The sequence below is a fragment of the Octopus sinensis genome, linkage group LG8 (assembly GCF_006345805.1).
Source record: "Octopus sinensis linkage group LG8, ASM634580v1, whole genome shotgun sequence".
In the NCBI taxonomy this organism is placed as follows: Eukaryota; Metazoa; Mollusca; class Cephalopoda; order Octopoda; family Octopodidae; genus Octopus; species Octopus sinensis.
The window spans coordinates 82,098,304-82,125,914 of NC_043004.1; the positions used below are offsets into that span (position 1 = coordinate 82,098,304).

At 37.7% G+C, this 27,611-nt stretch overlaps 1 protein-coding gene across 1 annotated transcript in view; it reads left to right on the forward strand.

Annotated features, from left to right (window-relative positions):
* Positions 1-27,299, forward strand: part of LOC115215087 (ADP-ribosylation factor-related protein 1) — a 38,715-nt gene extending 11,416 nt beyond the window's left edge. Inside the window, exons 4-8 of the mRNA XM_029784247.2 lie at positions 4,121-4,203; positions 8,294-8,375; positions 22,793-22,863; positions 23,959-24,059; positions 25,687-27,299. Coding sequence (XP_029640107.1) covers positions 4,121-4,203; positions 8,294-8,375; positions 22,793-22,863; positions 23,959-24,059; positions 25,687-25,777 — 428 coding nt within the window. The 3' untranslated portion in view covers positions 25,778-27,299. The remainder of the gene's footprint in view (positions 1-4,120; positions 4,204-8,293; positions 8,376-22,792; positions 22,864-23,958; positions 24,060-25,686) is intronic.
* The last annotated feature ends 312 nt before the right edge of the window (positions 27,300-27,611 follow it).

Consider the following 27,611-nt stretch of genomic DNA (forward strand, 5'->3'; position numbering starts at 1 on the left):
GTGTGTGGTGAGTGCCTTTAATATAGCACCAGCACGACTGCTGTCACGTGACACTAGAACACGTGCTTTTTACGTGGCACTGACAGATGACTCTTGTGGGGTCAATACGCTTCACCAGGGGAGTTACCTTAACACTTCTGCTGTGGAGGATGGGTCTTCTTGTATACAGCAAGGCCCCAGGTATCGCAGGACTTTGTCATCTCATCTGAAAGGTTCAATGTACTGAGGTCATCTTTCAGTACTTTGTCCCTTGTATTCCTGGGTCTCCCTCTTCTACACTGCACCTAATTCCTTCCAAGTCCACGTGGTTTTCTCTCTTGCACACTGCATCTAATTACTACAATGATGTAGAGGCGCAATGGCCCAATGGTTAGAACAGCGGACTTGTAGTCATAGGATTGTGGTTTCGATTCCCAGACCGGGTATTGAAAGTTTATTGATCAAAAACACCTAAAGCTTCACAAGGCTCCAGCAGGGGGTGGTGGCAAACCCTGCTGTACTCTTTCACCACAACTTTCTCTCACTCTTTCTTCCTGTTTCTGTTGTACCTGCATTTCAAACGGCCAGCCTTGTCACACTCTGTGTCAAGCTGAATCTCCCCGACAACTACATTAAGAGTACACGTGTCTGTGGTGTGCTCAACCACTTGGACATTAATTTCACAAACAAGGAGTTCCGTTGATTGGATCAACTGCAACCCTCGTCGTCGTAACCATTGGAGTGCCACGACTACAATAATAATGATAATGATAATTATGATGATGATCATCATCATCTTAGTGCTTAACGAATTCACTCAGGAATTTAGTGAGCTGATTGGCATCCACCAAAGCTCATTTCTGTCTCAATTTATTATAATTCTCCAAGCTATAAAAGAGGAGTTTAGGATTAGCCTCCTGTGCGAACTCCTTTTTGCTGATAACCTAGTCCTTATAACAGAGTTTGTGAAAGACTTGGAGAAGAAATTTCAGATTTGGAAACAAAGACTTGAATTGTGATTCCTTATGGTAAGCTTGTTAAAGACCAAAGTTGTAGTTAATAGAAAGGCAGACTGGACCTTGTTGCCACAAGGAAAATGGTCATACACAATATGAAAAACTACTTGGGCTGGAATGCATTTGGTGTACATGATGTGAAATATGAGTGCAGAGGAGATGTACCGGATTCATGAACAGGCTGATGGCGAATAAAGACTTTGTATGTGGCAGAAAGACATGAATAGTTATCCGCCAGTGCATTTAAATTATTTTATATCCAGCCCAAATATTTTACTTGTTTATGTTTAAACAATTCCATATCCAGCCTCTCACACCGACCCTACAATATCAGTCTAGAAATAAACAATCACGTCATTGAGTTCGTGAAGTGATATTCTTTTATTTCTTTCAGTCATTTGACTGTGGCCATGCTGGAGCACTGCCTTTAGTTGAGCAAATTGACCCCAGGACTTACTCTTATAAGCCTAGTACTTATTCTGACAGTCTCTTTTGCCGAACTGCTAAGTGATGGGGACCTATATATATATATATATATGTTTGTCCCAACCAACATCGCTTGACAACCGGTGCTGGTGTGTTTACGTCCCCATCACTTAGCAGTTCTGGAGTGCAGTCACCATCTCGATTTATTTTGGAGCCAAGGAACATGAAATCATCAACCACTTCGATCTCTTCATTATCGATCTTGATGTTGATGTTTGTTGTGGCTGCTGTTGACATGATCTTCGTTTTCTTAACATAAATATATACAGTCGCCATTATAGATCATTAGCCACTACACACATTTTTTTCTCTCCTTGTTCTCTGTGTCCCTTTCTGTAGAAGAGCGCAGGCTCGAAACGTAAAAGACTTTTCCTATTCCTGAGCGTTATACTAATACATCTGTTTGTTTTGTAAACCACTTGTCTTTGTCTTTTGTTTTTTTCATAAACTCTCCCTATATATATATATACGATGGGCTTCTTTCAGTTTCCGTCTACCAAATCCACTCACAATTTTTGGTCGACCTGAGGCTATAGTAGAAGACACTTGCCAAGGTGCCACGCAGTGGGACTGAACCCAGAGCCATGTGGTTTGTTAGCAAGCTACTATAATGCATGATTAATTCAAAACATTGTGCATAAATAAATAAGAATTACATTTGACAGAGGAATCCGAATTGTATAGAACTCCTTTCAGTGCTAAGAACCCATGGGTTTTGTTTGGGTAGTCATTGCTCAGAAGGGTTTTTGAGGTCATAGTGCAAGTCTTATCTCAGCCTCTTTTGGTTGTCTCTTACGACAAGCAGAGGAGACGTTGGGTTGATTCTTCAACCAGCTTGCCGGTCCCCCCACTCAGCAATAGAGCAACGAGAAATAATGGAGATTTACTTAACAACACAAGATGCTAGAAAATTACTATTTTTAAATCTCACAATCTGAGATATTCAGCAACAGTACTTTTGATTGTGTTCGCTGGCATGTAAAAGCACCCACTACACTCACGGAGTGGTTGGTGTTAGGAAGGGCATCCAGCTGTAGAAACACTGCCAGATCAGACTGGAGCCTGGTGCAGCCTCCTGGTTTCCCAGACCCTGGTTGAACCATCCAACCCATGCTAGCACGGAAAACGGATGTTAAACGATGATGATGATGATGATTGTTTGCCAACATAACATGGCAGTCATGGTTTAGGACGAATGTTTCTGTAATTTAGCCCCAGGAGACTTAGTCTCCAGCTGGCTCTACGACACGATCTGTGTCCTTATATTTTTGAACAAGGGAATCTAGCACCCCTGCTCAGCTCAAAACTATCTGTGTATCGCAATTTCTGGGTTATTTTTCTTCATCAGCACAGAATAATTATTCAGTTAGAGGTGGCACTGCCAAATTCCTGTTTGAAATATATAGTTTTCAAAGTGATAACTAGTTATGATTTATAAATTTGAAAATTACTATTTGTAAATCACACAATATAAGGACACAGATTGTGTCATAAAGGCAGCTGGAGACGGTCTCCTGGGGCTAAATTACAGCAACATTAGTCCTAAACCGAGACTGCTATGTTATGTTGGTAAACAACCTTTACTACAACACAACATGCTGCCTGATCCCTGAATCAAAAACTCCACCACTTGACTCTGTTACCCTATTGGTACAGCAGAAGCATCATCTACCAGGAGTTGTAAGAATCATCAACAAATGGTAGATGCAGTAACACTCTGTTACAGCACAGACCTGCATACTACTACTACTACTGCTGCTGCTAGGAAGGTTTTAGAGAAGCTATTAACTTGTGATCGTCAGACTGTAGGAGGACCTACTACCCTCCAATATTAGGTTCCTACAATTTTCAAAAAAATATTTGCCACTTTATTAATGAGAAGGCAACGAAAGGTTTATTCCGTTTAATAATTCCTATGAATCTTCATGGTATTTGGTGTGGGACTCGTCTAAAAGGTGTATAAACTGTAGAACCCTCTTTAATTGTATTAAAAACGGTCCTTTAAGGTCTGTCTCTGTGTTTTACATCATGTTATTCAGATGGAGTTCTTTTTCTCCCATTTGAGAATTCAAATATGTAAACACACACTTATATGTATATGTTTGTATGTTTTTATATATTATATATATTCACATGTATATGTGTGTGTTTATATATATATATCCAAAGGTAGTGCTTGTTGCTTATTTTGATTATAATCACCCCATTTGATTTATATGGATAATACCATACCAAATTCTGGTGTCTTTAACCTAAGTACCATATTCATCTAAATCTAAATTTTTGCTGAACTTATATATATATAAATATATATATATATATATATATATAATATATATATATATACATATATATATATATATATATAATATATATATATATATATATGTAAGTATGTGTGTGTATCTATCTATCTATCTATCTGTCTGTCTGTCTGTCTGTCTGTCTATCTATCTATCTATATATATATATATTTAATACACATACACGCACACACATCTATGCATATGTATACAGTGTATATATATGTACAAATATTTATATATGTATGCATATATTTGTGTGTGTGTGTGGGTGTGTGTGTGTAAATGTGTATATATAATAAATTCCTTTTGTTTTCCTTATTATTCTTTATTCAGTTGGAAAAATCGACATTGGAAGTGTGCGGCTAAATTTCTGGGATCTTGGCGGACAGGAAGAACTACAGTCATTGTGGGACAAAGTAAGTGGAGTTAGAATACAGTTTCCTTCTCTTGGACAACACAGGGATCTTTTCGGTTTGAACGGCAGTTTTTTTAGCAGTGTCATATGAAATTGTCACCCATAATTATGACCCTAATATCAATCTATTGCATTTCAATATGTTTTAAGGTTAGGGTTAGGGTTAAGAGTGGGGGAAGGGTATCTTTTTTTCTTCAGAAATATAAATAAACCCAATCTGTTTCTTAAACGAGGGACATATTCATACGGCACAGAATGTTTTCACCTCAATAGACGTCATTGATTGGTTGAAATTGCAGAAATTGAAGAGACAAAACAACACATATCTTACAGACTATAGAATTTTCTCAATAAAGCCAAGAGAAAAAGGTGTTTTATAAACACATTCTACCAGTATACGAAGTTTAAAAGTGTTTAGTTACGTGGAAATTATTTTTAAAAACTCCCGTTCAAACCGAAAAGATCCCAACACAGCTCCAATATTGGTAAAAATATCAGTTTCGGATTTTGGCACAAAGCCAGCAATTTCGGGAGAGGAGGTTAAATTGGTTGCTACTTCTGTCTGGTACAGATTTCTTTAATCTCTATCAAATATTGCTTGAGTTACGTCCCTTTATAAAGTTATTTCCCTTTTTATAATTTTAACTGGCAAACGGTATGTATATACTTGCAAACATTTACGTGGGTGTTTTGAATGAAAAAAAGCTCTGAGTTACAAACGGTGATATTTATTGACATTCCCTGTCGACGTTTCATTTGCTGGCTCTGTGCTATTGGACGACGTTCTGCATGAAAACTACTGTATTAATAACAAAACAAAACAGGTGTTAATAAGAGGAAAGACATCTAGCTGTAATTCAATGCTTTTATAATATGCGTTCACCTAACTTATTCTAAGCACGGCTATAGTAGAAGACACGTGCCCTAGGTGCCACGCAATGGGACTGAACCTGGACCCATGTGGTCGGGAAGCCAGCTTCTTACTAAAGAGCCACGCCTGTGCCTACATAAACACAACTACACATGTATGTATATGTATACCAACATTTCTCAACTGGGGTTCCCCAGAACCCTAGGGTTCTGCAAAAGGTTTCTAGGGGTTCTGCAAGAAAGAGTGAGATAATCTAGTGCTAATTTCATGATCATAATATTACTATACATGCACAACATATTATTGGTTGTTGTAAACTTGTAATGTAGACATTATCCTATCTAACCTGTTATGTTATCAAAATAACAATTTTTATATATATGTAAAATATGGTATAATTATATACAGGGCAAATTTTAGCCATTTCTCTACAGACTGAAAAAAATGATGAACAACCTTAATCAATTTCCGAACCTTTTTGGGTTCTCATCAGAGGTATCTACATCATTCTGAAAGTTTCCAGAGAATCAAGCAGCCAAACTGTTTATATATATATATATATATATATATATATATATATATATGTATGTATAAGGGTGAAAAGGAACACATGAGTTGATATATATGAAAAAACGAGTCAAGATAGAAAATGCTAAAATAATTTTATAAAGAACATTGTGGCCAATGCCAGCGCTGCCTCGACTGGCTTCCGTGTCGGTGGCACGTAAAAAGCACCATCCGAATCGTAGCCGAAGTCAGTGCCGCCTTGACTGGCTTCCATAAAATGCACCAATCCGACCGTGGCCGATGCCTGCCTCGCCTGGCACCAGTGCAGGTGGCATGTAAAAAGCACCCACTACACTCACGGAGTGGTTGGCGTTAGGAAAGGCATCCAGCTGTAGAAACTTTGCCAGATAAGACCGGAGCCTGGTGCAGCCTTCTGGCTTCCCAGATCCCCGGTCGAACCGTCCAACCCATGCTAGCATGGAGAACGGACGTTAAACGATGATGATGATGATGATGATGATTTCAGTACCGGTTTCGGTCATTTTGAGACCTTTTCAACTGTAACGATTAAATAATTAAATTTAGAAAAATTAAAACAAAAGTTTTTTTTAAAGGAATTCAGAATTCACAACAACCTCAAACCCACAAGTGTAAAGAAGAGAGACAGAGAAAGGCAGAAACAAGGAAAATGCCACTTATATTTGAACACTATACAAATATTGTTTTAAAAAACTTTTCTTTTAATTTTTCTAAATTTAATTATTTAATCGTTACAGTTGAAAAGGTCTCAAAATGACCGAAACCGGTACTGAAATGTTCTTTATAAAATTATTTTAGCATTTTCTATCTTGACTTGTTTTTTCATATATATATATATATATATTTTTTTTTTTTTTTTTTGTACTTGTTTCAGTCATTTGACTGCGGCCATGCTGGAGCACCACCTTTTAGAGTGGTGAAAGAGTACAGCAGGGATCACCACCATCCCCTGCCGGAGCCTCGTGGAGCTTTTAGGTGTTTTCGCTCAATAAACACACACAACACCCGGTCTGGGAATCGAAACCGTGATCCTCCGACCGCAAGTCCGCTGCCCTAACCACTGGGCCATTGCGCCTCCATATATATATATATATATATATATATAATATATATATTGTCAGTAAAAAAGGGGTAGAATTAATTAATTGTTAATAAATTCGACCAAGCAGTATTCGGTATGTAAAGACCATTTACGGTATATTTGAAGTATTAATTTATAAAAATATGGTAAAGTAAAACAATTCACTTTACCACACACCGAACTTTTCAGAAATAGCAGCCAAAAATTTGGCTATTTCTTCAACTGCAAATAAAAGTCTCCAGACAATGCATACTCAGAAAATAACTCACATAGGTATAAGGGAAAAACAATGAAAGATCACATCCATATACGATACCCGAGGACAGTCTGTTTCTGGATTTGTGGGTAAAACGCCACTTTTCCTTCATCAGCTCAGAGATTTCTTCTGATTTAGATTTGAAAATACTAAGAATCAAACATACCCGTCCGATATCTGTAACATCGGACAAACCATGCCAGACACCTAGTACTAGCGAATCCAAAAATACAAATGAGATCTATTATTCTCCCTGTCCACCCACGTGAGTCATAGAGTAGTACATTTCTACAGAGGTAAAAACTGTAGTTCAAATTCTTGGAGAGAAAGCATTATATTGTCAGTAAAAAAGGGGTAGAATTAATTAATTGTTAATAAATTCGACCAAGCAGTATTCGGTATGTAAAGACCATTTACGGTATATTTGAAGTATTAATTTATAAAAATATGGTAAAGTAAAAAAATTCACTTTACCACACACCGAACTTTTCAGAAATAGCAGCCAAAAATTTGGCTATTTCTTCAACTGCAAATAAAAGTCTCCAGACAATGCATACTCAGAAAATAACTCACATAGGTATAAGGGAAAAACAATGAAAGATCACATCCATATGCGATACCCGAGGACAGTCTGTTTCTGGATTTGTGGGTAAAACGCCACTTTTCCTTCATCAGCTCAGAGATTTCTTCTGATTTAGATTTGAAAATACTAAGAATCAAACATACCCGTCCGATATCTGTAACATTATATATGATGCTTACCATGTGAACTACAATGAAAAGAATATGAAAGATATGGTATACAGTTTTTTTCAGAGTAATGATTGTTTGCCAACATAACATGGCACTCCTGGGTTAGGACTTATGTTGCTGTAATTTAGCCCCAGGCGACATCGTCTCCAGTTGGCTATATGACACGATCTGTGTCCTTATATTTTCGAACAAGGGAATCTAGAACCCACCATTCAGCTCAAAACAATATTTGTGTGTGGTGCTAGATTCCCTTGTTTGAAAATATAAGGACACAGATCATGTATAGCCAGCTGGAGACGATGTCTCCTGGGGCTAAATTACAGCAACATTCGTCCTAAACCAGGACTGCCATGTTATGTTGGCAAACAATCTTTACTTCAAAGTACTGTTGCTGAATATCTAACGTTGTGAGATTTAAAAATAGTAATTTACAATTTTTTCTGTGCATGGGTTCCATGAGGCATGTAATTTATTTGAAGGGTTATGCGAGGGTAAAAAGGTTGGGAAACACTGATGCATACTCTCATACACACACACACACACACACAGAGTCTAAGTGATTATCTTCCTCTTTTTCATTTTAGTATTATGCCGAGTCACATGCTATCATCTACATTGTGGATTCTTCAGATACAGAAAGATTAGATGAATCGAAAGAAGCCTTTGGTATGTAGCCATTCTCTGAGTTTCCATTGTTTTATAATATTTTTATTGTTAAAAGGCGGCGAGCTGGCAGAAATGTAAGCACGCAGGGTGAAATACTTAATGGTATTTCATCTGTCTTAATGTTCTGAGTTCAAATTCCGCTGAGGTCAACTTTGCCTTTCATCCTTTCAGGGTCAATAAATTAAGTACCAGTTGCATACTGGGGTCGACTTGCCCCCACCCCCAAAATTTTACTCCTAGTGCCTAGAGTAGCAAAGAATATTTTTATTGTTAACTTTCATTTTTCGTTTTGTTTTTTTGTTGTTTTATCACCACTCAAAGCTGTCAGATTGAACAGACTTATGATCAGCGTTATTCCAAAGACATTCAACCCTCTTCTGTTTCAAGAAGGTAGCTAAAGGATGACCCTGTTTCTCAGGTAGCTAAAGGATGATCCTTTAGCTTCCTGAGATCTTTTATCACAGAAGGCACAAGACCTGTGAAGGAGACCAAAAGACTAATACTGCTGGCAAAACCTGTATTTTCAAATTATATGACATCTTGAGAAATTGTACTTTGAGCATCGAGATCAAGATTTGTATATATAACTGCTATGTCTACCTTGTGTTAATGTATGGAAGTGAGACAAAGTTTATGACATCAGAAATGAGAAAACTCTTGGAGAGCAATGGAATGTGGTTCTTAAGAGGAATATTGAGGATAACATGGACAGGCAAAGTGTCTAACGAAGAAGTGATGACCCAGGCTGCGGTAAATAGGAAACTGCTTTATGAGATAAAGGCCAAACAACTGATGTTTCTTGGTCGTGCTATGAGGTAAGAGGTCTTGGAGAATTTAGCGATGACCAGAAAAATTGAAAGGAAAAGCAGCAGAGGAAGGAGAGAGATGATATGGATGGTTGGAACTGGTTGGATGAAAGAAGTATCAAACATCAAGAACTGGAACTGTTACAGAAAACAAAGAACAGTGAAATGTTGCTGGACATCATCACCCATGTCCTACATTCTGGACATAACACCTAAAGAAAGACTCTGAATCTATGCTACCCAGTGTGTCCTCCTATTCTTTTGTTATATTTTAAAGACAATAAGATATGATTTGAGGGAAATTTGGTTGTTATTTCTTGTGTGATCACATCTAAGCACTCCCATTTGTTATTTTACTTCACCAGTACTGGTCTGGTGGTTGTGGCCCCTGGTGGGATAACCCCTGCCTCCCTGATTATAAGTTCTGTTCTGGCTTGATATAGCTGTTATGTCCAATCCTTGAGCAAGGTAATTAACTCTTGTGGAAGTAAATAATCGTTTCTAATCTAGGCACATGAAGGTGCATGGCTTAATGGTTGGGATGTTGCACTCACTGTTGCTAAATCGTAGGTTCAATTCCTAGACCTGGCAGCTTGTTGTGTTCTTGAGCAAAAACACCTTCATTTCACATTCACCTGTGGATGGGAGAAGGGCTGAATCATCGACATGCCAGCAGATATGCTTTATGGTTTATCTCCCGACTCTCTACATTTCAAGTTCAAATCTCACCTGCCAGGAGAAAGCAATGAGAAACTGCTCAGTGTGGCAGGACACCATAACTTATGTCCTACATTCTGGACATAACACCTGAAGAAAGAATGTCAATCTATGTTATCCAATGTTCCAGTATTCTCAAGTCTATTATTGGTAGTCAGAGTACCAGTGATCTACTTAACCCTTTCATTATTATATTTCTAAGTAAAACACACCCCTCATGAGTTTCAATTAAATTCTAAAACCCTTTCATTACCAACCCGGCTGAAACCAGCTCTGGTTCTGAATAAAACTGTCTTGTTTTCATAAGTTTTAAATTAAAACCTTCCACCAAACCTTAGTCATAATTTATGTTCCTAACACAAGCTGAATGATAACTAAGTTATTTTACTAAATTCTTTGTTATAGTTAAAGTAATTGAAAGAAACACAGAGCATCTCAAAATAAATACAGTAACAAAAGGGTTAAACAGCTGTAACTATTTTAGTTATCAATATATTAATGTGATTTTTGGAACATAATTGATGAAAAGGTTCTTAATTAATTCTGTTGCATAACTTTTGTCTCAAAGTGACTCTAATTACTTGGTAAATACATGCTAGTGGAACATAAAATGCACTGTCCAAATGTGGCCAATGCCAGTGCCCCACCAACCGGCTCCTGTGTTGGTGGCACATAAAAAGCAGCACCTGAACGCAGCCGATGCCAGTAGCCCCTGACTGGCACATACAAAGCACTATCCAAATGTGATTGATGTCAGGCCCGCCTGACTGGCTCCTGTGCTGGTGGCATGTAAAAAGCACCCACTACACTCTCAGAGAGGTTGGCATTAGGAAGAGCATCCAGCTGTAGAAACATTGCTTGATCAGATTGGAGCCTGGTGCAGTCGCTGGCTCTCCAGACCTCAGTCAGACCATCCAACCCATGCCAGCATGGAAGTGGACGTTAAACGATGATGATGATTGTTTAATTTTGGAATGATATTATAGGGTAATTGTGAGAGGCCAGATCTGGCCAGTTTGAATATAAACAGGTAGATTATTTAGGCCGGAGGTGACCAGTTTAAATGCTAAAGGGTTTAGGTGTGAAATGAACCAATGATTTGTTGATAGAAGTGACAGCATGATCACTCATAGAAGGCAACTTTTGTGAAATGCAGCGCAAATGTAAACCATCATGCCGACACACACACATACATACCTAAATCTCATTCAAGTTCAAACAAGTAGTTGTTTTAGATACAGAAGAGTTTAGAAGATTGGAGAAGCTCTGTAAGGTGACTACAGTATATCAGACTGATTATTGTGTGGTAGAGAAACAGGGGTACCTACCCTTATATAATGCTGAGTAACCATGAAATATGCATTTCTGCTCTCATTTTAGTAACAGCAGTAGCATTAAAGCAGCTCCCATGTTATTATAGCAGTAGTTGGAGAAGGCACATGGCTCAATGGTTAGAGTGTTAAACTCGCAATCATGAGGTAGTGAGTTCAATTCCAATTCCTGGACCACGCTGTGTGTTGTGTTCTTGAGCAAGGCTCTTTATTTCATGTTGCTCCAGGTGACTCATCTGTAGAAATGAGATGCGATGTCACTGGTGCCAAGCTGCATCAGCCCCTTTGCCTTTCTCTTGGATAACATCGCTGGTGTGGAGAAGGAATTCTGGTATGCATGGGTAATTGCTGGTCTTCTGTAAAACGACCTGACCCAGACTTTCTAGGTGTGAGCCCATGGTTGTCCATGACTGAAGGGGGTCTTTAGTTAGGAGAGTGATGGAGGAATGAGGGATACAGAAGTGAAGGGTTGATGAAGAATGTTTGACTGTGTCAAATTAGGCAAGGGGCTTAGCTATGTGTACACAAATATATATATGTATGTATGTGTGCATGTATATATATATATATGTGTGTATGTAGGTATATAAATACATATACTTGTGTGAATATATATGCATGTACGTATGCACATATATATATATATATCATCATCATCAAACGTCCATTGTCCATGCTGGCATGGGTTGGACGGTTTGACCAGGGCTGGTGAGCTGGAAGGCTGCACGATACTCCTGTCTGATTTGGCATGGTTTTCTACAGCTGGATACCCTTCCTAACACCAACCACTCCGAGAGTGTAATGGTTCCCCTTATGTGCCACTGGCATGGGTGCCATTTGCATGACACCAATCAGCTTGATGGGTCTTCTTTTTCTCAAACATGACATAATACCAAAGGTCTCGGTCTTTGCCTCTGTGAGGCCCGACATTTGAATGATGTTCTTTACATGCCACCAGCATGGGTATCTGTCTGTCTGTTTATCTATATACACACATGTATATTTCTATTTGTGCGTGTGTGTGTGTGTGTATATATATATATATATATATATATATATATATATATATATATATATATGTATATATGTAGGCACAGGAGTCGCTGTGTGTTAAGTAGCTTGCTTTCCAACTGCTTTGTTCCAGGTTCAGTCCCACTATGTAGCACCTTGGGCAAGAATCTTCTAATGTAGCCTCGGGCCGACCAAAGACTTGTGAGTGGATTTGGTAGACAGAATCTGAAAGAAGCCTGTCGTATATATATTATATATATATATCTGTGTGTGTATTTTTGTGTGTCAGTGTTTGTCCCCCCCCAACATAGCTTGATAACTGATGCTAGTGTGTTTACGATAGAATAAGTACCAGACTTTCAAAGAACAAGTCCTGGGGTCGATTTGTTCGACTAAAGTGCGGTGCTCCAGCATGGCTGCAGTTATATGACTGGAACAAATAAAAGAATACACACATATGTATATGTGTATATATATATATATATAGAGAGAGAGAGATATATATATGTATTTATTTATTTATATATGTGTGTATGTATGTGTGTGTTTTTGTTTATATTTACAGAAAGGAAACATTTACAATGCTACTTTTGTCTTTTTTTTTTTTGTTCTGATATTCCAAAAGCGTTGCATTGTCATCATTTGATACTTACTCTTTTCTTAGCCCATCTTTGTGCCATTCCACCTGTCTGCCAAAGTTTAATATATGGTCCTTGATATCTTTAAGAAGTAGAACAAAGATTGAAAAATATTCTCAACCGGTTCTTTTTGGCATTTCCAGTGCTTTATTTGCCAAAAATGGTTATTTTCTTTTGTGTTGTTCCACAGAGGAAATAATGTGAATGGAATGGTAATTAATGATTGAAAGAATGAAAGAATAAGACACAACAAGGTTAGAAATGAGTGTGAAAATTGTAAGAAAACTAAAAGAATTTAGAATTGTTACAAAGAATATTTTAAGCGAAGGCATGGCTGTATGGTTAAGAAACCCAATTTACAACCGTGTAATTTAGGGTTCAGTCCTACTGTGTGGCACCTTGGGCAAGTGTCTTCTACAATATTTTTGATGCCAATGAATGCCTTGTGACATAGGGCAATGAGCTGGCAGAAAAGTTAGCATGCCGGGTGAAATGTTTAGTGGTATTTCGTCTGTCTTTATGTTCTGAGTTCAAATTCTGCCGAGGTCGACTTTGCCTTTCATTCTTTCAGGGTCAATAAATTAAGTACCAGTTGCATACTGGGGTTGATCTAATCGAATGGCCCCACCTCTCCAAACATTTCAGGCTCTGTGCCTAGAGTAGAAAAGAATGAAGGCCTTGTGACAGAATATATATATATATATACACACACACACACATATATGCATATTTGGACCCCCCCCACACACACACACTTCCCAATAGAAGATAAACTGTTTTTGCTTCTAATTTTTATAAATTTTTACTGACATTTGATAAGATGAGATTTATCATCGAAACCGGTAATATTTTCTTTATATAATTCTAAAATCATTTTATTGAATTCCTTCTTAAATTGAAATGTCTTAGATCTACTTCTGCGCTATTTCCATCTCCAGCCACACCTGCATCTCTGATATATTATTTATAGTTCTGGTAACCTTATGAATAGTGAAGACATGTGGCCTAGTAGTTAGGGGTGTTGGACTGATGATCATAAGATCATGGTTTCAACTCCTGGACCGGGCAATGCATTGTGTTCTGGCAAAAAACACTTCATTTCATGTCACTCCACTTAGTTGGCAAAAAGTGAGTAACATTGAGACAGACTGGCAGCCTATCCAGGGGAGAATATAAATGCCACAGGAACCAGGAAACTGGCCCTTATTAGTCTATATGACTCGAGAAGGGTATTTACCCCCCACCTGCCCACTTTTTAAAAAATTTTCTTAAGAATCTTAGGCATTTTCTGATTCTCATACCTTTCCTTCATAATCAGTTTCCTGTCAGCTGAAATATCAAAACCATTTCTTTCATCAAATGTTACTTAAACTAAAAGCTACTTTATGAAATAAATTTATTTTTTTGGTTAGAAATAGTATTTTTTTTTGTTACAAATGCTTTGTATTGCTTAAAGCCATATATGGTATTTAGCATCTTATATCGATGTCTTCTTTTAATAAAGCACTTACTGTGGTTAGGTGGTCCTTACCAAGAAGTGTTCTGTGTGTGTTTGTGGGAGCGGGGTTGAAATTCTTCATTAATTTCTCTTGAAATATTTTCTCACATGATTTGAAAACCCGTTGTAGAACCAGACGTCTGATTGATTTATTTATTCGAAATTCCTAGTCTGCTTCATAATTATCTAAACGAATGACGGATGAAATTTTTATGGTGTCATTGTTCTCTTCCGAACCCCTAAGGGTGCCGCAATCTCCCTGCTTCTTCACCACCTCCATATCTTCCTAGGTCCAATTTCTTGTCATCATTTAGAAATGCTTTTCGTCATTGCCTTTTTATCAATATGACTACTTTACCAAGAAGATTGGCTACCATTATGGACAGTATTAGCCAAAGATTATCTTTTTATTCATTTTCGCTATCATTATCTTGGTTGTCGGCATTGACAACAACATCTATCATCTTACTCTTCATTATCGTAATCATCGTCTACACCCCCACTCCATCATCTCTGCCTTTTCTGGACACTTGATTCTTCACCGTGCTGTGTATCTAAACTCGTACCTTGTGGACATAGTAAATTATTTATGTAGATAGATGTGTAGCGACATGTGTATATATGTGTGTATATATCACATGTATATACATGTCTATTTATATATATATGGTTGCATTTTATGTCTAGATATATATTATATGTATCTATGCATATGTATATGTGTATATATATGTATATATAGATGTGTATATATGTATATATGTGTGAATATATCACATGTATATACATATGTGTGTGTGTGTATATATCACATGTATATACATGTCTATTTATATATATATATATGGTTGCATTTTATGTCTAGATATATATTATATGTATCTATGCATATGTATATGTGTATATATATGTATATATAGATGTGTATATATGTATATATGTGTGAATATATCACATGTATATACATATGTGTGTGTGTGTATATATATATATGGTTGTATTTTATGTCTAGATATACATTATATATATGTTCATATGTATATGTATGTATATATATATGTGTATATATATATATATAAATATATAACATATATATACATATGTATGTGTATATATATCATCATTTAGCGTCCGTTATGTATATATATAAATATATCACATATATATACATATGTGTGTGTATATATATATGTATATATGTATAAATATATCACATATATATACATATGTGTGTGCGTATATATATATATATATATATATATATAGTTGTGTTTTATGTGTAGATATATATTATATACGTCTATGCATATGTATAATATATTTACATATATAAATCAAAATCAAAATCAAACCAAATAAAAATAGATGAACATCAATGGAATTTGTATCCTTGTGGGTGGCACATAAGAAAACCATCCGAATGTGACCGTAGCCAGTACTGCATCGACTGGCCTCCGTGCTGTGGGCACGTAACAAACAACATCCGAGCGTGGCCGTTCGCCAGCCTCGTCTGGCACCTGTGTCGGTGGCACATAAGAAAACACCATCCGAGCGTGGCCGTCTGCCAGCCTCGTCTGGCACCTGTGTCGGTGGCACATAAAAACACCATCTGAGCGTGGCCGTCTGCCAGCCTCGTCTGGTACCTGTGTCGGTGGCACATAAAATCACCCACTACACTCTCGGAGTGGTTGGCGTTAGGAAGGGCATCCAGCTGTAGAAACACTGCCAGATCTGACTGGCCTTGTGCAGCCTTCGAGCTTGCCAGACCCCAGTTGAACCGTCCAACCCATGCTAGCATGGAAGCGGACGTTAAACGATGATGATGATGATGATATATGTGTACCTATGTGTGTGTATATACATACATATATTTTTCTATACACGCACACACACATTTTATACACACTGACACATATGTTACACTAAAAACAACAAACAATAAAGTAAACAACATGAGTATGCAAGCATGCATAGTTCTATATATCTCTGTACGTTTATGTACTTGTGTATGACTATGTATACTTGAATGTGTGTATGTGTTTGTGTGTGTGTGTGTCTGCATGTGTATGTTTATGTATGTATATACACATATATATACATATGTATTGATTTATTTATACATATATGTAAGACTGTATATATACATATATATATATGAGTATGTCCCTCTGCGTGGCACCTTGGGCAAGTGTCTTCTACTATAGCCTCAGGTCAACCAAAGCCTGTCGGTGGATTTGGTAGACGGAAACTGAAAGAAGCCCGTCGTATATATGTATATATATACGTGTGTGTGTGTGTATATATGTTTGTGTGTCTGTGTTTGTCCTTCCTACATTGCTTGACAACCGATGCTGGTGTGTTTACATCACCGTAACTTAGTGGTTCGGCAAAAGAGACCGATAGAATAAGTACTAAGCTTACGAAGAATAAGTCCTGGGGTCGATTTGCTCGACTAAAGGCGATGCTCCTACATGGCCTCAGTCAAATGACTGAAACAAGTAGAAGAGTATATATATATATATATATTAACACACACACACACACTCATATATGTAGGAATGTATATATACATATATATGTATATATGTATTTATACACTTGCTTCTAGGCTTGAAGATAATCAGCGTTCTTGAATATGCTGTTGTACATTTGTTAAATATTTGAATTAGGATAAGTATATGTGTGCGTATCTGCACGTGCATGTTTGTGTGTGTGTGTGTGTTTATGTGTATATGTGTCATTGCTGTTAACTGTTATAGACAATTTTTATGTGAACGTTATGTTACAAACTCATGCAGAGAAGTGGCCGTTTCCTCTTGAACTCCGACTTCCTGACCTCTGAACCCTTAATGCTTATTAATGTATTGTGTTGAAGCAGCACCAAAGTATTACATCATATCTTCCACCAGGCTCATGTCTCAGTGAGTCATCTTACTTTGCCTTGACTTGGAGTGAGAGACCTTTTGCTGACATGAAGGTATGTCAGTGGACCCACTCCGCTACCGGGGAAACCCAAGGGATCACAATGAGACCTTGACGGGGATTCACATTATGTGTGTGTGTGACAACAATCTTGATTCTAGGTTCAGTTCCACTGGGCAGCAGCACCTTGGTCAAATGCTTTCCGCTATAACCTCAGGCTGACCAAAGCCTTGCAGGAGGTTTTGGGAAATGGAAATTGCAAGAAGCCTATTGCGTATGAGTGTGTGTGTGTGTGTGTGTGCTGTGCTTTTATTCTTTTATCTGTTTCAGTCATTTGACTGCGGCCATACTGGAGTACCACCTTTAGTTGAACAAATCGACTCCATGACTTATTCTTTGTAAGCCAAGTACTTATACTATCAGTTTTTTTTTGCTGAACTGCTAAGTTACGGGGACATAAAGACACCAACATCAGTTGTCAACCAATGGTGAAGGGACAAACACAGACACAAACACACACATACATACATACATACATACATATATACATTCACACACACACACATATATATATATATGACGGGCTACTTTCAGTTTCCGTCTACCAAATCTACTCACAAGGCTTTGGTCGGCCCAAGGCTATAGTTGTAGACACTTGCCGAAGGTGACGCACAGTGGGCCTGAACCCGGAATCATGTGGTTGGTAAGCAAGCTACTTACCACACACCCACTCCTGCTTATATATATAATAACTCTACATATGGACTGTTGGTGATTTTTTTTCTTGCTTCCTTTTCTTTTGGACTTTCCTCTGTTTCCGGTTTCCGAAGAAGTGCTATGCTCAAAACATAAAACAACCACTCTTTTCCTATTCTGAGCAACTTGTTAATACTTTGCATGTGCTACATCCTCACGTTGTTTTTTACTTGTCTTTTTCCCTGTTTTTTTAAATTAACTATACACACACACACATACATATATAAAGAGAAAGTTAGTCTTACAGCTGTTTCTGGGATATTAGGGATATCCCTTCATCAGTGACGATGTGAGATGTCCTGAAAATTCCACACAGCCTTGGCTTTATTGTCTCATTTTATTTAATGTATACATGCTCATACAAAACCTGCATTAGACTCCTCACTCGTATCATTATCGTACCGATAGTTTAACTACAGGCCTTCCATAGCACTTACATAGCATTACCTGCCACCTTGGGTCTTCTGGACACCAATGCCTCTCATATATATACGCAATGGTTACTTTGGTAAGCAGTATAGATTTTTACTATTCTGTAAACAATAATAACAGTGTTTCAGAAGCTTTAAGCTTATAAGAGATCACCATGCAATGACAAATGAAAATAGTCTAATAATGGGGCATACAAACCCTCAACAGAAAAAAGTAGGTTTTCCCACGTGTATAGGAAAACTTACTTTTTTTCGTCAAGGGCTTATATGCCCCATTATTAGACTATTTTCTTTAGAAATTGCATGGTGATCACTTATAAACCTGAAGCATATAAAATGCTAATACATTTGCCAGTCCCGCTGGACTGGCTCCTGTGCAGGTGGCACATAAAAAACACCATTTGAGTGTGGCCGTTGCCAGTACCGCCTGACTGGCCCTCGTGCATGTAAAAGCACCCACTACACTCTCAGAGTGGTTGGAGTTAGGGAGGGCATCCAGCTGTAGAAACTCTGCCAGTATAAGATTGGAGCCTAGTGCAGCCATCTGGTTTGCCAGTTCTCAGTCAAATCGTCCAACCCATGCTAGCATGGAAAGCGGGCATTAAATGACGATGATATATATATATATATATATACATACACCTTCTTAAAAAGCATATTACTCTACCTTGGGTATTCGAGTACTATTTTTTTCCACCTTGTTTTGCATTTATGTGCTTACTATGGTGTCATCATCATCATCGTTTAGCATCCACTTTCCATGCTAGCATGGGTTGGACAGTTCTACTGGGGCCTGTGAAGCCAGAAGGCTTCATCAGGCCCAGTCAAATCTGGCAGTGTTTCTACGGCTGGATGCCCTTCCTAACGCCAACCACTCCGTGAGTGTAGTGGGTGCTTTTTACGTGCCACCCGCACAGGTGCCAGACAGAGCTGGCAAACGGCCACGAACGGATGGTGCATTTTATGTGCCACCGGCACGAGGGCCAGGCGAGGCTGGCAACGGACACGAAACGGGGCGGTGCTGGCAACAGTCGTGAAACGGAAGGTTCTCTTACATGCCACCGGCACTGGTAACACATCTGCAATTTCCATTGATCGATTTCGATTCTGATCCTAAATCGATATATATATATATATATGTAAATGGCTTTATTACAAGTTCAAATATACCTCAAGCATATTTGTGTGTGTGTATGTATCCTCCTGTAACTGTTTTTTCTCAACATCACTTTCCCCTCAACCATGATCTCCACCCACTGCAGGTCCCTCCAGTCTCCCTCAAGTGTCTACCTGCACACTCTACATGTCCTTGCATATCTGTCATAGCCCTCTTCCCAAGCCATCCCAATTTCTCTTATCCTCACTTGCTACAATCTCTTCTTCCCCTCTTCCCCAAGGAACTTTGCTTTACATCTTCAACACCATCTATTTCTCTCTCTCTCTCTGTCTTTTACTCCATCTTTCTTTTCTTACTAGGGTAGTGCAAAGCCTGTTTCTGCCCCTCAATTCTCTAACCTCTCACCTCCCTCTGTACCATTCCCTCTCCCAGCTGAGGGGTCTTTGTTTTGTAAGCTACTTGGCAACCCCTCTGATGTTGGTGTCACCTAAAGAGCACCCAGTACACTCTGTAAAGTGGTTGGTGTAGAAACCTTGCCAAATCAGACAGCAGAGCCTGGTGCAGTCCCCTGGCTTGCCAGTTCCATTCAAATCGTCCAACCCTTTCCACCTGGAAAATGGTCATTAAATGATGGCGCTGATGATGATGATGATGTAAGTGCGAAATTATAAGCCATTTTCATATGCCTCAGGCATATCAAATTGGTGTGTGTTAATTTCTGGAAATTGGTAAATGGAATTAAAATTATTTTAGCTGGCAAGAATTCTTCTGACAGGCTTGCATTGTTCTCAAGACATTTCTCTTGCTTTCTAAACTTCCGCTAGTTCTTCAATAGAACTTTTACCGGAGAAATCTTGACAAGGACACAATTAGCATTGATGTGTTCTTGCCATTCTACACACATTGGAATCTTCCTGATTTCACCCCCCTTCCCCCACCTGACACTTCCACTCGCTCCCCAGTGCTTGGATATCTCTTGAGATTGATAAGTGCTACTCTGTATTAATATCATTGTTTTCGTTAAAAGCCCATGCAATTCGTCTGGCATCCTTTATATACGTAATGTATTCCTACATCAAACTTTGTTAGTAGGAAATTTTGTTTTTATTTCGTACATTTCAAATGCATTTCTGCTTTTGTAGTAGTAGTAGTAAGTAGTAGTAGTAGTAGTAATTGTTACTTTACTGGGGAAAGTGAAGATAAATTATAGATGTCTTTGTCGACAATGTTGTGAAATATTTGCTACCACATGACTTTATACTACATTGCAACAATGCTTATATCTCTTTTCATTGTTGTAGTAGTAGTAGTAGTAGTAGTAGTAGCAGCAGAAGTAGTAGTAGATGAATCCCAGACCATCTTAGATTGAGCAGACATATTAGATCTATGGTTAACCCTTTTCTTACCATATCTTATCTTATATTATAAAAGAGGAACTGGTCTCTGTCTGTTTGTCTGTTGTAACGTCTATTAAAGGGAAGAAGGGGTGGAATAACATGGGACATAACCCCTGTCACAATGTATATTTAGAAGAGGAGGAGAGAAAGTTGTTTTTGAGCAAGAAATTCAGAGAGAGAGAGAGAGAGAGAGAGAGAGAGAGAGAGACTATGCGTATGTGTGAAAGAGAGATAGAAAAATAGACAGGCAGTGTTGTCACCATAGTAACTAGAAAGTTTTGATTAAAAATGCTGGAATTTTAAGTGCAAGTCTATCAACACAACACAACATGAACTTCAAAATAATTGCTATATGTATATGTATATAAGACATAAAAGCTATTTGGTTGCTTGTGTGTATGTGTGTGTGCATGTTTCTGTATGTCTTTCAACATATAAAGAATGCAGCACAGAGTTTAAAAAAGGACTTTCACTATAATGACAGGTTTTTGTTGTTATTGAGAGAGAAATACTGTGTGTGTCTGTGTGGAATGTGTAGATTCTCACCCAGTAGTTTGATCCTCTGTTCCCTAACTCACTCTGCCAAATCTCTCTTACTGCTACAAGAATGTATGTTCCTCTGTAACTGCTGAACAAAATTTATATGCCTATATATCCTGTTCCCATCCTCCTTACTACTACTACTACTACTACTACTACAACAATGAAAAGTGATATTGTGTGCCTTGAGGGTATGCCCCCACCATCTCTCTCTATCCCTCTCTCTCTGTTTATCTATCTGTCTTAGCCATGTATTCATCTCTTCAGCAATACATCTTTTCCTGTCCCCCCTATCGTATTTTCACTGCCATCAATACTATGCCCGAATCTGTTGTGGTGGGGGTCTTGTTTTGCAAGCACTGTATATATATATATATATATATATAATATATATATATATTATATATGTATATATATATATATATATATATATCATCATCATCGTTTAACATCTGTTTTCCATGCTAGCATGAGTTGGACAGTTCGACCGGGGTCTGGGAAGCCAGGAGGCTGCACCAGGCTCCAGTCTGATCTGGCAGTGTTTCTACAGCTGGATGTCCTTCCTAACGCCAACCACTCTGTGAGTGTAGTGGGTGCTTTTTACATGCCACTGGCACGGGGGCCAGAAGAGGCTACCAACAGCCACAATCGGTTGGTACATTTTATGTGCCACTAGCACGGAAGCCAGTCAAAACGGCGCTCACATCGGTCACGTTTGGATGGTGCTTTTTACGTGCCACCGGCATGGGTATCACAACTACAGTTTCCATATGATTTTCATTTTGATGTTGATGTACTTGACTCAGTAGGTTTTCTCAAGCACAGCAGGTCACCCTACGATCCAAGGTACTTTTGAATGGGCTGGGGCTAGTTATGTGAAACTGGTGTAGGATACAACCGTGAACTCACTTTATTTGCTGGGTATTTGTAGTCACAGCATGTTTATATATATATATATATATATGTGTGTATGTGTGTGTGTGAGTGTGTGTATGTGTGCATCTATATATACATACATATATACATATGTATTCATATGTAATATACACACACACACATACATATTTATATATATATATGATGATGTATATATTGATAGATATATAATTACACATACATGTATAATTTCCTTCATTTTTTCCCTTTTATTTTCTTTATTTTCTGTTATTTATTCCAAAACGTGTTTCATGTCATAAAATGCTCAAACTCTTAATCAGTTCCCTTTCTCCGTTTCTCTCTCTTCCTCTTCCCAGATAAAATGATTTCCAATGAGGCTCTTGTCACGGTGCCACTTCTGCTGTTGGCCAACAAGCAGGATCTGCAAGTAAGTAAACCGAATCAGCAGTACTGTTCCTCATTGTACCTTAGTGACTATTTTTGCAGTTTTATCAGATTCCTGTGCTCAGACAACCTGCTAGAAATGGCAGCCAAACTCTCCTCTCCTTTAAATTTATCCACACAGGTATGACTGAGTGGTAAGACGTTTGTTCCCCAAACACATGCTTCTGGGTTCTGTCTTACAAAAGTCTTGGGCCTACCAAAGCCTTGTGAGTGGATCTGGTAGATGAAAACTGGATGAAACTTGTATATATATATATATACAAGCAGGGAGTGCTGAGGTTCAACCCCACGACTTTCAATGACTGCCCCTGTGCTTTGTTGATGGTCATCGCGAAGCTCAGGCAAATAGGGAATTGAACGAGTTTCATCAGGTAAAACAGCTGGTGTACTTGCGCGTACAAATGCATGTTCCCACAGCTTTATTGATTGAATTCTCACCTGGAATTGATTTTTGTAATTTTTTCAAGACTTATGCTTGCCCTGATACCATCGGTATCTACACATCAAATTTGAGCGCAATCGATGGAGGATGCCTGAGATCCGAGAAGACACACAGACAGACAGAACAGATTTTATATAAGAGATATTGTCATTGTTGCTGTTGTTTAACAACCACTTTCCATGCTGGCATGGGTTGGACAGTTTGACTGGGGGCTGGCGAGTCAGAAGGCTGCACCAGATTTAATCTGATTTGCCAAAGTTTATACAGCTGGATGCCCTTCCTATTGCCAACCACTCCGAGAGTGTAGTGGGTGCTTTTTATGTGCCACCAGCAAAAAAGCCAGGGGGACATAAACATACCAACCTCAGTTGTCAAGCGATGGCGCAAGGACAAACACAGACACACACACACACACACACACACAGACACACACATGCAGACACATATATACAATGGGGTTCTTTCAGGTTCTGTCTATCAAATCCACTCACAAGGATATAGTGGAAGACACTTGCCCAAGGTGTCACGCAGTGGGACTGAACCCATAACCATGTGGTTGGGAAGCAAGCTTCTTACCACACAGCCACTTCTATACCTATGTCTAATATTTTGATATTCAAAATATCTTCTTTTCAGGGATGTCTTCCATTAAATGAAGTGAAAAAAATTTTCAGTTCCAATCCATCATTAATTGGTCCAAGAGAATGTAAAGCCGATGCTGTCTCTGCTCTAAGAGGGTAAGTACGATATTCTGTTGGTTTCGTTTTAACTGTTTCAACCTCAAAATCTGTTTCCTGTAAACCTTGGACAATATTCATCTCAAAATGGGGTGAAAAATGATGATCAGTGTTAAATATTTTGAAGATCATTGTCAAAGAAATGAAGAAGATAAATGTCTGCAATGAATGATTGAAAGATCAGCCAACTCCAGTGAAGGCCTCCCCTGACTTTCAGCTGTTGTGACTTCTGTGACCTTATCAGAGACATAGGGTACTACACAAACATACGCGTTTGGTTGTACAAAATCTACCTCAACAAATTCTTTCAAATCCATGCAAATGTGCAAAAGTGGATGTTAAATAATGATGGTGATTTTATATATATATATATATATTTTTTCTGCCTTTAACCCTCCAATGTGGAGTATAGGCCACTTATAATTGAATTCCATGTCGCATAATTTTTCGCTTCTGTACTCATACTCTGCCATGAATGTCCCCCTTTCTCTAGTTCCTTTTGTGTTGATCTACACCACGAGTTCTTAGGCCTACCTTTCTTTCTGTTACCATCCGGATTCCACTGTAAAGCAATTTTTGCTACATTTGGTGTGTCTTTTCTAATTGTGCTACCAATCCACTTCCACTTTTTCTTAGATATTTGCTCCCTAATCAAAACTTGATTTGTTTTCTTGCCATAGCTCCATATTGCTTATGTGTTCAGGCCAACTAATCTTAAGGATACTACGCAAGCATCTGTTGATGAATGATTGTATTTAATTATTTGACTTAACTGTTGTTTGCAGTGTCTCAGCCCCATACAATAACACCGCTTTTACATTAGTTATTTTGTTCATTATTGAAATTTTATATATATATATATATATTTTATATATATATTTTGTTTTTTATTGAAATTATATATATATATATATTATCAAAACCAAGATCGCCATCAAATAAAGATTGAAATCATAAAGGAAATTGTAGTTGTGGCCAATGCCAGTGCCACCGAACTGACTCCCCGTGCCGGTGGCACTACACTCTCCAAGTGGTTGGTGTTAGGAAGGGCATCGAGCTGTAGAAACCTTGCCAAATCAGATTGGAGCCTGGTGCAGCCTACTGGTTTGCAAGTCCCCAGTCAAACTGCTCAACCCATCCCAGCATGGAAAGCGGATGTTAAAAATGATAATGATGATATATAAAAAATTAAATAAGTCACAAGGGAATAAAAAATTATGTAATGGATTTCTTTGGCTGACAACTGTTTCTGCTGTCGGATGCAGTGCGCTCATAGCTGAGTGTTTGTGTATCACCTTATAGCTTCATCAAAGCTTCAAAAATGAAGTGTAATTTTATTTAGAAGTTCTGACACCAAGTTATTAGTATTGCTGTGCATAAGTGAAATAATGAAATATATATAGAAGACACTTGCCCAAGGTGCCATGCAGTGGGACTGAACCCGGAACTATGTGATTGGTAAGCAAGCCATTTATGACACAGCCACTCCTGTGCCTGAATACAATTGATATAAACTTTTTCCCTCTCCTCAGACACATAAAGAGAAATATACTCGCACATATATACAGAGAGAGAAACAAATAAAAGAATATAATATGTTTACACGTTTTTCTTGTTCTTGTTCCAGAGATGGTGTTCATGAAGGAATCGACTGGGTTGTAAAAGCTGTCCAACAGAACAATGTGCGTCGACCTCCAACCCAAAAGGACATCACCTGAGGGGACACTAAAAGCAAAAAAAAAAATAACAACACTCTGTAAAAATTAAATTCAAACATTCTTAACACCATGACAAAACAGCCACTCAGAATTACTCTGGCGAATGGTCCGATGATAACCAGCAAATAAATATCTTCGTTGTACAGGAATTCGCATGTCTGTAAAGGATCAAGGAAAATAAAAACAATGTAAAAAAAATGCCAAAACTAAGAAAAAATGCAAAAACACAAATACCAAACAAAAGTTGCAATACAAAAATGGAATGTGTGTGTCACAATTGAGGGTATCGCAGTGTTTGTGGGTGGAAGTTAAATCTTTATTTAAATTTTGTTGTCTTTTCCTTTTTGTTTATATTAAATGCAGTTATGGACACACATACACACACACACACACACACACCATTGTATTTATGTATGCAGGAAGCTCAAGTGAAAGAATGAAAGAAATTAAAATAAAGCAAGTCTTTGGTTCATCTCTAACTCTTATTGTCCCGTGGTTGATAGATACACTGAGTGGTGTCCAGCAGGACTTGAAACTTCAGTACTGTTCCAATCAATCATTCTGTTACATATTGATTTATCAATCATGCTACTCAATTCCAATTACATTGACTTATGTCTTGTTTTTTTTTTTTGCAGATATTTATATTTTTCTCTTTTTGTTTTGTTGATTTGTTTTCCTCTCTGTGTCTGCATCTGCATTTAGTATAAATGTAAATCAATTGTTTTGCTGGGAAATTCTTGCTTATTGGTAAATAAAAAAAAATTTATTAAATGAGAAAAAGTGGGGGACATAGCTCAGAGGGTAATTACTACTACTACTACTACTTCTACTGCTGCTGCTGCTGCTGCTACTACTACTATTACTATTTTTCCTACTACCTTTACTACAACTACTACTACTATAATTTCTACTACTATTATAACCTCTACTATAACTACTACTACTACTAGTATAACCTCTACTACTACTACTCTCTTTCTCCTCCACCTCCTCCTCCTCCTTCAGGAGTTTCACATTACATACTTCGACCAAAAGCGGAAGCCCCAGCTACAGCCTTTCTCCTCTGTGCTTCATTCCACATTCCTCTCACTTCATTAATAATAATAATAATAATAATAATAAATAAAATAGTAATTACTATTATTGTTTTCAGGCCTTGTGCCTATAATGGTAAGGATTATTATTATTATTATTATTAATTCTGTGATTGGTTTTTAAATAACATAATCATTTTTCAGATTTTTTGCGGGTGGAAAATTTTTGTTTTCAAATAGGCTTTTTTTTAAAAGATTGTTTTCTGTTTTTGGGAGTTTTTTTTTTTTTGTGTGTTTGTTTTCAAGATTTCCGTTTTTTTCTTTGATTGTTATTTTTTTTCTTTTGTCTATTTAAAATGCGGAAACAAAACTGTATTGCATTGGTTGGTTGGGGCAGGGTGCATCAATTCTACAATAAAAGGTAAAAAAAAAAATATTAAAAAAAAAGAAACAAACAAAAAATGTACCAATTTGTCATAAAATATCAACAATTGTTAGAAGGGAATGGGGTCACGAAAAAGAAAAAAAAAAGAAATGAAACAAAGGGATTTATATATTTTCCTTTTTGATTAACTGTAAATAAATATGTGAAAGCCGACATTTATCATCATCATTATTAATAGTGTTTTTGTTGTTGATATTATTTATTATTATTATTATTATTATTGGCGGCGAGCTGGCAGAATAGTTAGCATGCCGGGTGAAATGCTTAGCAGTATTTCGTCTGTCGTTATGTTCCAAGTTCAAATTCCGCCGAGGTCGACGTTACCTTTTATCCTTTCGGTGTCGATAAATTA